This window comes from Monomorium pharaonis, chromosome 5, assembly GCF_013373865.1.
Source record: "Monomorium pharaonis isolate MP-MQ-018 chromosome 5, ASM1337386v2, whole genome shotgun sequence".
Classification (NCBI taxonomy): Eukaryota; Metazoa; Arthropoda; class Insecta; order Hymenoptera; family Formicidae; genus Monomorium; species Monomorium pharaonis.
The window spans coordinates 19,255,839-19,270,716 of record NC_050471.1 but is presented as its reverse complement, the minus strand read 5'-3'; the positions used below and the strand labels follow the sequence as shown (position 1 = coordinate 19,270,716).

The 14,878-nt window shown below is 31.5% G+C and overlaps 1 protein-coding gene across 9 annotated transcripts in view; it reads left to right on the top strand.

Annotated features, from left to right (window-relative positions):
- The first annotated feature begins 601 nt into the window (after nt 1-601).
- LOC105834490 (lysophospholipid acyltransferase 7) overlaps nt 602-14,878 on the top strand; it is a 100,529-nt gene continuing 86,252 nt past the window's right edge. For 5 of the 9 annotated variants that reach the window (XR_004963500.1, XR_004963498.1, XR_004963499.1 and 2 more), the window contains exons 1-2: nt 729-937; nt 10,251-10,522. Coding sequence is in view for 1 of the 9 variants with exons in the window: in XM_036287665.1 (XP_036143558.1) it covers nt 729-937; nt 10,251-10,522 (481 nt within the window). In the remaining 8 variants the exon portion in view is untranslated. Of the gene's footprint in view, nt 938-6,917; nt 6,944-10,250; nt 10,523-14,878 lie in introns of those variants that run through there. The other 4 variants (XR_004963503.1, XR_004963502.1, XR_004963501.1 and 1 more) reach the window with 2 other exon arrangements.

Sequence of the window (14,878 nt, the reverse complement as noted above, 5' to 3'; positions counted from 1 at the left end):
AAGTATTAGGCTCGTACCTGTCGTACTGCTCGTATGTGCGGCGCTTCTTTCCTTCTAGAAAACGGAGTGATGGGGGTGTCCAACACGAAAAGAGACAGAATATATGAGAATATATTCATTTCTCTGTCGATTCTCCCTGCGCGGACTCCGGCATATAGCAATGGTCTCTCCATTAATACAAGCTCTATGATCGGATTGAAAACTACGGTGGAAACTAGACCTATGTCTATGCGAAATCTACTCCATTTTAGGTTAGAATTTATTTAACGCTCCAAAAATCGCGCGCGCGACAGTCGCTGAATTTAAAACTTAATCGCCGCGATTTTGTCGCCCATGAAAAGGATCCCTAAGTCGGGTGGAAAAATAATTAATTAATTATAAATAAACAAATGACTCACAAACCTTTTTAATTACACTTTAAACCTCTTCATACGAAATACAAACAATTACACATAGCAATTATTTTAAAAAACATTTACTTTCGGTCAAGTGTGAGCGAATCTGCTACGGTCTACGACTCTCCATTGTAGATGGCCCCTAAGGCTCGATTATAAAAACCGACCTAAGTATCTTATATTATCTATGGTTGATACTACTGTTCATGCAAAAGAGGGGAGTATGCGCGCGCGCGCGCGCGCGTGTGTGTGTGTGTAACTAAAATCAGTTTTTAACAGTCGTAATTGGTGCTTGTTTTAGGATTACTCTCTCGCCTTTATATTCAGATAACGATGTGGAATGATATCGTTTATGTATTATTGCTGTTGCTTTCCATAGCAATCGGACCGTTCTATCGCAAAATAGAAGAACCTCGTGCAAAACAATGGGTCGCGACCTTCATCGGCTTCGCGTTAGTGCTCTGTGTTTCAGGATCATCAGTCCTACATCCGATCATTACAGTTCTCGTCAACGCCGTTATTATAACCAACTTATCATGGAAGTATGAATGTGTTTACACACACACACCACACAAAATATATGTATATATTTCAAAGTGAATCTTGTATCTCCTGATGAAATATTATGACCTGCATTAAGAGTATGGGTTCCCGTACAGACTTTTGCATAACGCATAGTGCTTGACGCATAAGAGAATCAATCAGTCAGAGTCGTCTATTTTCCTACCCAGGATAGAAAAAAGACCTCTGGTTAATTCTCTTATGCATTATGCATTTCGTGTTATGCAGAAGTTTGTGCAGTGGCTCTATTACTTAGGGATCCATTAAAATTTTATATAAATATATGTAGTTTGGTAATTATTCAGTTTAGGGACTTATCTTTAAAAATCGATAACATTGTGCTTATTCGAAGTGTTTTTGCACGAAATGAAAGAATCTAGCAGAAAAAAAGCGTTGCTCTGCCTCGTAAAGCGAGATATTAATTGTTAAAGTTGGCGAATATTCAGGTTAGGATATCTGTCATACTGGCAAAATGTAGCGATATGAACATGCGTAGCGGACACTCCTTGGCCACAAGTGCATACAAAAAGTGTGCGAGTTTCAAATGTGCACGTATATGACATCGACGAGACTAAGGGTCGATTGTTCCAACTTCTTGATAAATTTACCTATCAGATAAATATATGTTTGTCTTTATTTATTTAAGAAAAGAAATGAAGATAGTCACATGCTTATCTGGTAGGTAAATTACCCAGATAACACAGAGATGAACAGAAATTGCTAAAGAAGTCATTTTAATGAATACTTGGAGAAGTAGAAAAATGAATACATAAAGAATTCTTGAGGAATTAGCCCCAATGAGTTCACATTGAAGTATTCCTTAAGAGTTCATTGCAATGAATATCTCGCGATTTATTATTTGGAATACTTTGAGTATTCATCAGAAATTACTCGAGTGTTTGGATAATCTCAATTACATTTTTATAATTATATATTGCTTAATAAACGCTAATTTATACTTTTATACACGAAATGCGCTATATATAATTAACAAAACAATATATTAACAAATATGTATGCATAAACAAGAAGTGTTCATGGATCATCACGGGGCGTTAGGATGTGTACGGTCTTCGAAGGCAAGCAACGTTGGCGATGGTTAATACTTGGATGGGTGACCGTTTTTTCAGGTACAGAAATTAAACATGCTTTAACAGGTACGACTATGGCTTGGCTGAAACATGGTATAATCTTCTTCCTCTTACAAAATTAATCAGAATTTTTTATTTTTTAAATTTTTCTGAGAAACGTTCCAATATTATAAAAATTGGAACATTTATCAGAAATCTTGAAAATAAATTTTTTAATTCCGTTTGAGATATCTACTTGGAGAAGTCTTAATGAATACTTTAAGAAGTTCTGAGAAATTCCAACAAGTAATTCCATATGAATACTTTAAGAAGTTCTGAGGAATTCTAACAAATAATTCTATATGAATACTTTAAGAAGTCCTGAGGAATTCGAATCATGGTGCATGTAACTTCCTACGTTATTCTTAAAATATTCTTCTATGAATTCCTCAGGAATTACTGTTTAGAAAGGAAGACTACTTTATGAATTCTTTAAGAAGACACTGTGTTATCTGGGTACCTATAAAATTTATAGATTGTTTTAGTATTAAATTTAATTATCTGTGTAAAAGTTAAGCATGATTCTTTTATTTCCAGTCAACAAAATGTTGGCAGAATGTCAATAGACTGGCAATAGATGAAAATGTTAGTAGACTGAACTCATCAGGTTCTATTCTATTAACATTTTGTTGACAAAATCTGTTGACATTTTACATCAGCAGAAATTAATCAGATTCTGCTTTGAATCTACCAGATTGCTATTTTCCTGTTCGTTTTCTGCCATTAATTTGTTGTCAGGTCCCATCAGCAGGATCTACTCTATTTCTATTGACACAGTCTATTGGTGTAGAATGTTAGGTCCTATCAGATTTTTGGCAACAGTTTGTGACATTGTCACATATCAAAAAGTCTGTTTGAAATTTGTCACCTTTCTGGCATCAGCTTCTTCTAGTAGCAGACTTTGTGTATAATCTGTCTTTTTAGATTTGATTGTTAGAATTAGTTTAGTTATTTAAGCTTTTAAGTTTTCTCTTGATTTGTAAAATTGTGTTTTGTAATACTTATTTATAGATTTGCTTAGAAAATAGCATTACAAATTAAATCAAGTTTTTTATATCTACTAGCAAAACTTTAATAAATATATTTGTGCAAAAGTTTATCTAGATTCACTTATTAAAAATTTTTTATTTAAACACGGTAAATGTAACTAAAAGTGATTATGCTGCATGCATTATAAACTAAATTATTTGTTGTTTAATTCTTTCCAGTTAGTTTCAAAATCACAATTCAAATATTCGTGATTAAAGTTTTTATTGTTGAAAAAATAAATCTATAAAAAGCTTTTAGTTTTTAAATTGTTATAACTTTTAGCTATTATTTAGCTGATATTACTTATTTATTTAGTTGATATTACTGAAACATGTTATTTTAGTTATTTTACTTTTCTCTGTTTTTTAATGCTTTCCAATTTTTAACTTCTTTATCAATGCTTATATACCTATTTTAAACTAAATGTTAACAAGTTTTCCATTCAACATTGACTACTGTAGAGTGTTCAAGACTCTACACTTCATGTGCGGCAATTCTGAAAAAAATTCTGCAAAATGTTATATGAAAAGTTGGAATAAAGATTTTTCTAAAATTTTGGGATATAAGAAGCAATCAAAATGTTTTTAAAGTCACATATACAATAAATTTGAAAACATACTCAAGCAATACAAAAACATACATTTAAAAGAGAAATTATATCGGCGGAATCATGTATCATTGATTATATACGATGGTGAAGAGGAGGGGGATTTTTCGACAAAATCATTGTAATAAAATTTGTATGAAGATTACAAAAGGTGTACTTTATTATGCAAATGTCCCATTTTTATAGTTTGTCTCTTAGCGCTGAAAAAAATTTATGAAAATGCCTTTTTTGTAGCTCCAAATGTATGTGCTCTCTTAAGATTGCTGACAAAGCCACAATAGTGGCGCGGGACTTGTCACGAATTTTGCATAGCATGTATTTAGTATATAGGTGTACTTTTGTGTAACTTTTTTATAATGATATCTGATGTCTATTTTCCGGCAGTCTAAAGGTTAAGGATCAGGAGAATCGACCAACTAATCTTTATCTACAAAACAGATCCATATTTACCTCGATAGGAAGATTTTGCAAACATTGCACAATAATGGCATTAAAGATTGTGCTAAGATGATTCGCCATAACGCAACAGTTTTGTCAGAATATAATTCTTAAATAATATTTGTTAAAGATTAGACAAATATTGAAACATAAATATTTTGCAATTATTTCAACATTTAAAATTATCACATTATAATCTTCAATATATTCACAATATAATGCAGCAATAATAATGTGCAATATTTACAACATTTAATTTCAATATTTAATTCAAAATTAATATCAAAAGATATTACAATGAGTTTAACAAATATCGCTTATTCATTAAACATTTAATAAAAATTGAAAGAGGCACTTTGTCTGACAGATTAGTTGCGTCCATTAGAGAGTTAAGTATCTCATTGATAGTAATAGCGGTCAGAAACTCTTAAATCATTCCTACATTATAATGCACAAATATTGAAACGTGCAATATTACACATTCCATGTTTTATCATAATTTAGGAATAATTGGGGAATAATTTGAGTCTTTTGTGCACAATTATTTCTAAATGTTTTAAACATGTTATAGACTGAAATATTTTTCTCAATTATTGCACAATTTATTTCTAAATTTAATTTTGCAAATGTGCTGTTAAGATGACTCGCCATATTGCTATTGTTATGCCAATATATTTAAAAATTTAATTGCGCAAACATTTATTAATGTTTTATAAAAGGTTAATGTTTCTACATCTATTTTCTCAACTATACTCTTATAATGACCGATTATAAAATCTTTTACAATATTTTGTCATACAATTTTATAAATCTTTTCCTATCGGGATATACTTTGTCATATTTTGTCTTAGAAAAAATATTTAGCTATCAGATTTTTAAATTTATTTTTATTTAATTTTAAGTTACAAAAGTTTCTAAAGAGCCAGATTTTGCAATTTGGTTTTCTTAAAACATTACCCAGTAACTATAAAATCATTGCTGCAACGTTATTATAACAATATTCACTAATATAGTAACGTTTCCAAATATGTAATTTTTAACGTTGTATAAAATATCATTATGAACATATTTTGGCTTAGATTTGGAGGTTTCGGTAATGTTGAAATAACATTTGCAATGTCATTACAAATATATATTTTTAATATTGCAAAAATGTATAAATAACATTGTGAAAATGTTAAAATAACATAATTATGATGTAAAAAATGTTAAATTTACGTTGTTTCTCTAAACAGTTATTGATATTGCGATTACTTAGCAAGCACGGTCACCCAAATCATAGTCACATTGCTTAACTTCTGCGATCAGAAAAATGGTCACCCATCCAATTGTCAGCCGCCATCGATAGTTGCTTGACTTCGAAGATCGTACACAACCTAATATTTCATGATGATCCAGAAACACTTGATGTTTATGAATATACAGGGTGTTCCAGATTAATCGGAGGAGCCGGCATGTACGTACTCCTCATGAAAAACTGAGTCGAAAATGTCAGTAGCAAAATCTTGAGGGATCAATAGTTTTCAAATAGTAAGCCTTTGAAACCTTCCAACCACAGGCCGTGAAGCTCGCGCTGTCAGGCGCGACGCAACTAAGCAGCTGGTCGGTCGCTTTGACGAGTATCGCTAAACGGTATGTATACACATTTAATGTATACCGAACGAGTATAAATCTGTGAAATTAATATTTGTTGCTGTATTCTTAAATTGAGTCCAATTTAATTGACAAAAAGTAATATCAGTTGTAAATTCGATAAAACGTCATTTATATCAATAAAAAATATGTGTTTCTGAAATACGTTTTATGTATAAATAAATTAATAAATAAAATCAATATTAATTAAATTATTTAATCAAATAATATTAAAAACATTAGTGAACAACATTTCCAAAACTTTTTTTTTTAAAGTTCTGTCACAAACAGTAGAAAACATTTACATTTGAAATTCGCATTTGATGTAAATAAATATTTCATATTTAGGAAATGAAATGAACGAAATTCCGAATTAAACGTGCTCAGCTTTGTATTGAAATGGGTGGTGGCCATTTCGAACACCTACTGTAAAAGTTTCTAAAATATTATTCAAAATGTAATTTGTAATAATAATACTTATTATTTACTTACGTCGATTCCTTCATAGTATTACTTTTTTTTTCTCTTATATCATAATTCGGAATTTTGTTCATTTCATTTGCTAAATATGAAATATTTATTTACATCAAATGCGAATTTCAAATGTAAATGTTTTCTAATACTGTTTGTGACAAAACTTTTTGAAAAAAAGTTTTGGAAATGTTGTCCACTGATGTTTTTAATATTATTTGATTAAATAATTTAATTACTATTGATTTTATTTATTAATTTATTTATACATAAAACGTATCTCAGAAACACATATTTTTTATTGATATAAATGACGTTTTATCGAATTTACAACTAATATTACTTTTTGTCAATTAAATTAGACTCGATTTAAGAATACAGCAACAAATATTAATAAAGATTTCACAGATTTATATTCGTTCGGTACCATACTGTTTAGCGATACTCGTCAAAGCGACCGGCCAGCCGCTTAGTCGCGCCGCGCCTGACAGCGCGAGCTTCACGGCCTGTGGTTGGAAGGTTTCAAAGGCTTACTATTTGAAAACTATTGATCCCTCAAGATTTTGCTACTGACATTTTCGACTCAGTTTTTCATGAGGAGTACGTACATGCCGGCTCCTCCGGTTAATCTGGAACACCCTGTATATTTGTTATAGATCAGTTCAATACATGTCAGAAAGGTAAAACATGTACAGTTAAATAATATTTTTATTGATAAATATAAATTTTTAGTTTTGTACTGATTTTTCTACTAACGTATACGAAATAATACATGGAATAACTTATAAAAATATTTGTTTTTGCCGTTTTTCTGATAAAGCTAAACTATATAATCATAAAATATTAATAAGAAATAGTAATTTGTGATTATTTTTTTGAAAATTTTTTTTACAAAAAAAATATTTATATAAATTAATAAAAAATTCGGTAATTATAGAGGTTAGGGGAGGCAACTCCGATGACTTCGACCTTGACATATGTTATCAGGGTCACCCTCCTGAGTGACCTTCAAAAAATTTTGGCTGTCGGTCGTGATTCGTTAAAAAGTTATTAACAAAAAAAGTTTCATAAATACGACACATAATTATTCATTATAGGAGTACGTCACATGGGTTTGTGACTTTTCACGCGTAGCGAGATTTACCCACACTCCTTCTCCCCCTGCTTACAGAGCGGAACAATGTCCACGCTTGTACTTTACCACAAGGGTTTGCGACTTCAGATTTGAAACTGTGGCCAAATAGCGACTTTAAAATGTTTAGGTTAGGTTAGGTTAAGAAAAAATACGGGAAGAGGGTGCAGGGGGAGGAGCGGAGACTCTCCTCCGCCCACACGTTCTCTGTATAACACTTTGCATATAGATTAGCAAACATGCAAATCACGCATTTCATATATTATTAAGTGATATAAAATATATATATTCTGGAAATTAAGATAGATAACAATGATTGTGCAATTTAATTCTTTCCACATCAATAATTAAGATTTAAGAATTATAAATTTCCTATTTGTACTGTACCACATAAATTTGTGACTTTGTCTGACACTATATAGATACAATTGTAGTATATATACATCAATTACAACATTCTCAGTTCATTGTTCGGCCATTCTCAAAGTGTGGTGCAGAGAAAGTGTGAGGAGGAGAAGCTTCGTCTCTTTCCCTGCACCCCCTCCCCGTATTTTTTCCTAATCTAACCTAACCTAACCCAAACATTTTAAATTTGCTATTTAGCCACAATTTTAAATCTGAAGTTGCAAACCCTTGTAGTAAAGTACAAGCGTGGACATCATTTCGCTCTGTAAGCGGGGGGAAGGGTGGACCTTGCTACGCAAACCTATGTGATGTACTTTTATGCTAAATAATTATGTGTCGTATTTATAAAACTTTTTGACAAATCACGAGCGACAGTTAAAATTTTTTGAAGGTCGCTCAGGAAGGTAACCTTGATACCATGTCAAGGTCAAGGTCATCGGAGCTGCCTCCCCTAAACTGAATAATTACCAAAAATTCTACAAATTTTTACTTTTAGTAAATATTTTTACATATTCATAGAAATTTTCTCTGCCAGGGTTTTCAGACGATGATGAATTATAGAAGACTAGAATTTTGTACTTATCCGAAAGAATTTTTAATATTCTATAGAAAGAACACAAATTTAAATATTAAATAAAACTATAAACTTTTATGAATTACAGACAGTTTTTAGAATTTTAAAGAAATAGTCTTATTTTATATACAATTTGCAGTATTTTATAAGAAACTAAAAATAGGAAAGATTCAAAAGTTCTGTAGTTTACGTAATGCATAAATTTTAATATATTTCTACAATTATTTGTAAATAATTCTAATATTATGTGAGTAAGTAAATATTTTAATTAATAAAATTTTAAATAGGATAAAAATTTTTTGTGATAAAAAATTTTTATGAATATGTAAAAATATTTAAAATATTTATAAATTTGTAGAATTTTTTAATGCTTTATATACATATTAAATAGTTTTAAGAAATTTTTTAAAAATTAAGCACACATTACAATTCTTTCAAATAAAAAATTGTAAATAGCATTTTTGAAAAACACCATTTTTTACAAAATTAAAACTATTTAATATGTATATAAAGCATTAAAAAATTCTACAAATTTGTAAATATTTTAAATATTTTTACATATTCATAGAAATTTTTTCCATCAGGGTGTTATTCATAACATTAAATTAATAACATTAGTGTAACATTATTAATTATATAAACGTTGCAACATAAAACACATGGTAAACACATGATTAGTAGGTGGTATTCAGCAGACTAAACAGATTCCTAGATTGAAGACAAAAACTAATCATATTTTAAAAAAACGCGCAATGAAACGTAATTAAAACATGGAATATTTAATATTTACATGTAGCCCATTTAAGTGTGGAGCTTCATGTAAACAGCCCAAAATTTACGAATTTTTTGAGGTGTGTAATGAATTAATTATTTTGAAATTTTAAGTATGTTTTATTGCATATGCAATGCTAAAAGAATTTATATTGTGAAAAACTTGAAATTATTTAAACAATGACTCCGTTTGTTCACTTCCTCGCGAAATGCGCCAGGGACTATAGAGGCTACCACATTCATCAGAAATCAAAAAGAAAATTTAAAAAGGAAACGTTAATTTATGAGTATATATGCTCAGCATAAATCTAAATCTAAATTAGAAAATTTAAAATTGCATGAGTAAAAAAGGTAATTCTTTCTTAACAATGTTAAAAGAACATTTGTAAAAATATTTATAAACAGATACATTCATGCTACGAGGAAGATGTTAAAAAATATGTGTGTAAAAGAAGTTAATTGAAAACTTTTTGAGCTATGCTTTCCAGCGCTTAAAATTTCACATTTTGAGAAAACGCGTTTAAAGGTTTTGATACAGAAGAATCGCACTTTCTACAAACTTATAGCTGTTTTACACATATATTATTCTGCGATATCAAGTCCACATTTGTTAAATTTACAAACATGTATCTTTCCTCTTCGAATACATTTCTTTCTAAGGACATAAACTGTTGTACGAAGGAACTGAGAAGCGGAACATCCCAGACGGCGACTCTTATATCTACGTCCGTCATCGAGCGGAGCACATCACTAAAATCGATTAAAACGTCCTCAACTTTACAATCTAGCTCTATGATTTTGCTAACATATTCTTTACATTAAGTACTATTGATTTATGCAAACAAAAAAACATTTCTTTGACCTTTTACATGAGGCTCCTTCTTTTAAGTAATAAATGGTAATCCGGATTAGAGGAAAACCATAGTTAATGTATTTTAGCAATGTATTTACTTCGCAAGTTTTCGATTTACAATTTTTACATTAAAGACAGAAGATTTACAAATCAATTTATTAGAAAACGAAACCCAGGTTTTCCCGAATCTAGAACACTGTATAATCATATTTGCCAGGATAAATTTGATAAATTTTTTTTCTTTAATTGCAGAAAATGTCACCTAATTAGTTTATATTTCTCCTTTTTCTACTTACTTGTGATCTTCCGATTGGGCGACTATTTCGGTTTACCGAACCCGCCGACTCACACGAATCTTGTTGTAATGATTCTCACCTTAAAACTACCTGGACTAGCGTTTGAGATCAACTCTGCATCTACAGCATCAACTGATGATGCTCAAGGAGTGAATTCCGATGCACTGAAGAAAATTGATTTCATGGACGTAATACATTATAGCTTCGGTTATATGGGTGTGTTAACAGGTAAAATGTAGCAGATAAATTCATCAAACACATAATAATTCAGTAATATTACAGTAATATTACAATAAACAATATTACAATTTGCAGTAATATTAAGCCCTGCATACAATAGAAGAATATCAGTATAATACACGAAAAATCATCGCATTTTTATTTTCTGAAAAACATTTTAAAACTTGAACTTTATACTTTTGAATGAATTTTGGCGATTTCAATTATTTTTTTTTTTAACGGAACTGCACAATGATAAAGCTTGACCAGACAAAATAAAACTTTTTATGCAACTTTGCTGCATTACATCTGCTGTAAAAAAAATCGCGACTTTCTATTATTTGCATCTTGCAGCGGGATCTTTTCTCTTTATTTTGAGGTTGTTCATTGCTGTGCGATTTTTTTTGACCGAGTTATTGAGATTTTAAGAAAAAGTGGTCGTTTTGATTTTCATCGCTTATTATTCGTGAATAGATCAACGTATAGCGCTCTCCCCAAAATGATGAAAAAAGTTTGCACTTTTGAATGTTAAATTGATTGATAAGTTGGGAAAAGCGCTTAGGCAAATTTGGCACGGAATTCCACAGGACATTATTAAGAGGTGCATAAACATATAAGAACGTTTACGAACAGTAATTAATTAAAGATCATTAGTGTTTATTACTGGAGAGTAATCGTACTATAAAACTTTGCTTTAATGATGTGATTGGATCTTTCTTGACGACAATATATTGAATTAAATAAAAACCGTAAAATATGCGATTTTTTACGTAAGCTTTGAATGCTATTTGTTGTTAGAAGAAGTGAATCTACGAAAAAAGCAATAATAACATTTGAAAGTGCAAACTTTCAGCTTTCTATTGCTTTTTTGTTGAATGCTATACGTCGATTTTTTTTACGAATTGTAAGCAATCAAAGTCAAAGTGACCACTTTTTATTCAAACATTGATAACTCGGCCCCCCAAAAATCACATAACAATGAACGACCACTCAAAATAAAAGGAAAAGATTCCGCTGTAAGATATAAATAACAAAAAGTTTTTGCGATTTTTTCCATAGCAGGTGTAAAGCAGCAAAGTTGCATAAAAATTTTTATTTTGACAGGTCAAGCTTTATCATTGTGTCGCTTCATGAAAAAAAGGTAATTGAAATCGCCAAAACTCATTCGAAAGTAGAGAGTTCAAGCTTTAAGATGCTTTTCGGAAAATGAAAATGCAATAACTTTTGCGGTGTTATACTTATTTAAAATTAAGCAAAGTTTTGACACAAATTTTCGTATGCGCTAATTTGGTTGGCCAGTGTATATGTACATCAAGAGGCAGATTTTGGAACGATTTTTAACATTTTGAAATAGTAGCTTTGAGGATTTTAATGCTTTTCAGGACGGTCCTGAAAGCTATATATGTCTATCGTGGTAGTTTTAGGACCTGTCTTAGTAACTACTATTTTATCAGTTTTATATATAAAGTTCCAAAAATTACCAATAAGTATAAATATTTATACAAAAAAACGTATAATTTATTACTTACAATTTAAACTTTATATACGTTGAATATGTTTATGAACAGTTTTATTATAATATTATAATTTTAATATAATATTTATTATAATATAATTTTATTATAATATTATAATTTTAATATAATATTTATTATAATATAATTTTATTATAATATTATAATATTAGTGATATTACATTTTCTACATAAAGTAAATATATAGTTTATTTAGTAAATAAAATTTATTAAATTTTATTAATTTAAAAACTGCCATTCCACTATTATTTAAAAATATAGAAACAATAATTCAAGGTTTTGTAAAGGAATAGTATTAAATAAGAATAATAATTTTTTATTGTTTCCTCTTGGAGTTTATAATCTCTGTACATTATTCTCTTAAACTAACTTACAACTAATCTTAAAACTACTTAACCTAAATGCCGGGATGCTTTGGCCTAATTAACGCCTCCACATCTCCTCCGCCGTGCACACACACACACCGCTCCGAAGACTTCCTCTGCCTATCCGTCGAATATTTTCTCTACCTCTACCCCTTCTGCGTATCCCTTCGCCCTTCTTTCCTCCCTCTCCCTCTCTAATTCCCTCAACCAATTCTCTCCCTCTGCTTCCGCCTCTAAAATCCTCTCCATTGCTTACTGCCAACCATTGTCAACTCTACCTCAATCTCTGCACTCCTTCCATACATGCTTCCAGGTTTCAATTCTTTATCCACACACTCTACACATCTTTTTTTCATGGTCCTCCCAATATCTATTTCCTCTCATCCTATTGCCTAGCCTAAATCTCAAGACTCTGTTCCATCTACTCTTTCCCCACCCTTTTTTTAAATACCCTAGAATCCCTGTCTCTTTCACCCATTTATAGTAAGGGAAGTGCGCCGGTTGTGGGCACCGTTTTGTTTTTAGCTCATAATTTTTGACTAAATGTATATTATGCAGACATATATGTACCAGTGGAAAGCTAGAGGCCTTAGTTAACTGTCAGTGAAGGAATTAAATTGATTTCTTCAACTAGAAAAATTTTATTAAAAATTTAGTGAAGTGACAATTTTTGGACAAAAAAAGAATTTGTACCCGGTTGTGGGCACCCTTGAAAAATCCGTTAAAAATGGAAAAATATGAAGGAAAACCACCACAAATAAAGGGAAAATAAAAATTTATTTATTTTAGAAGCCTTCACTGGCAAAAAAAACAAAAAAAGATGACACGTTTTCACATTACTCATCGCCTTCTTCATCTTCGAAATCAGAAGCACAATGCTTGCATGTGAAGTAGCTAGCACGCATATCAACGCACTTTAAATGCACCGGACGACTGCATTCATTGCATTTAATGGAGTTTGCAGCGGTCAATTTCCGTGGCAGTAGGTCCAGACAGATGAGACAGAAGTCCACATCATCGTCAGATGGTGGAGACTCCTTGTCTTGATGCGCTTAGCCGATGGTTTAGATAGTGTTGCCTTGGTGCGCTTAGTTGATGGTTTATTGTCCGGTAAGCAACACTTAATGGCTTGCAACAGCGCATTAAAATCCATTTTTTTTATCAAATGATTTTTCCGAGGTTGACGTGGCTAAAAATGCGCGAAATGCATAAAAACAGTGATAAAATACGTTACGTCAACATAAAGAACGATATTATGCAGTTTCTCAACCAAACACGCATTAAATGAAAAAAAAACAAGGGTACCCACAACCGGTTACATGAAGGTGCTCATAACCGGGAATGGCAGCTATTTTTCCAAAAGACTAACAAATTATGTGGTGCAAAAATTTTGGTTGAATACGAAATGAAATCACAAAATACAATAACAACACTGCAAACACAATGAAACACTTACCTTTTTGAAAGAATTCACACCGATTTATCGCACTTCGAAAAGAGTAGAAAATCACTTTTCTATTTATTTATTGCAAATAATTTTTACTATGCTCACAGCTACTACGCAAATGTGTGTATTCGTTTCGGTATCAACACGAAAACTGCGTACCGTCAATATACACGTTTTTCAGTACTCAGATCAGTAGCTTGCTGTCCAAATTTACGTAGGGGTGTCCACAACTAGAGCGTGCCCACAACCGGCGCACTCCCCTATTTGTTATATTTCAACTCTCTAATTTTCCTTCATCTATCCTCTTTCTGTAACTGCTTATCCTTACTGATAATCGCTTTTAATACCTCTTCTCTTTGCCCCCCTTCTATTTCCTCCAACTTCCATCCTCTATGCTCAAAGGACTCCTTTCTCTCATCTTCCCACCCCACGGTCACCTTTCCTATTCTACCGTTAGCTTTTATCTCCTATAAACATTTTCTTGCCAACTTATTGCCCCTCCCCTCATTCAACCTCTTTTCATATGCCCACGCTCTCCTTCCTACTCTACTTCTCAATCTATCCCTCTGTATTTCTTCTTTCACCATATACCCAGGTGTGTTCCAACCTTAGCACTCACCTTAAATATCTTTCCTCTAACCTTTCCATCTTATCTCTCTCCTTCTAACCCCATATTTCCACTCCATAACTCATTACAGTCCATACCAGCCTGTCGAACATCCATAACCTCCTCCCCCAATCCCTACCATACCTTCTCATCCCAATCCCCCAAACCTGACCCATCACTGTCGTCGCTTTCCTTACTGTCCCTTACCTCTTGTCCCCCGTTTTTTTGCATGATATACCCCAGATAGCTGTACTCTCTAACTTTCTCTGTTCTCCTTTCTTCCTCATCTTTCCTTATCATCTCCTGCTACATTCTCGTTGAAGATCTCTCACCCACGTTCTCTTATCATATCCAACAGCTTTCTCTAATATTTTCAATAAATCGTATAATCTCCTTTAGCAATTTTATTTG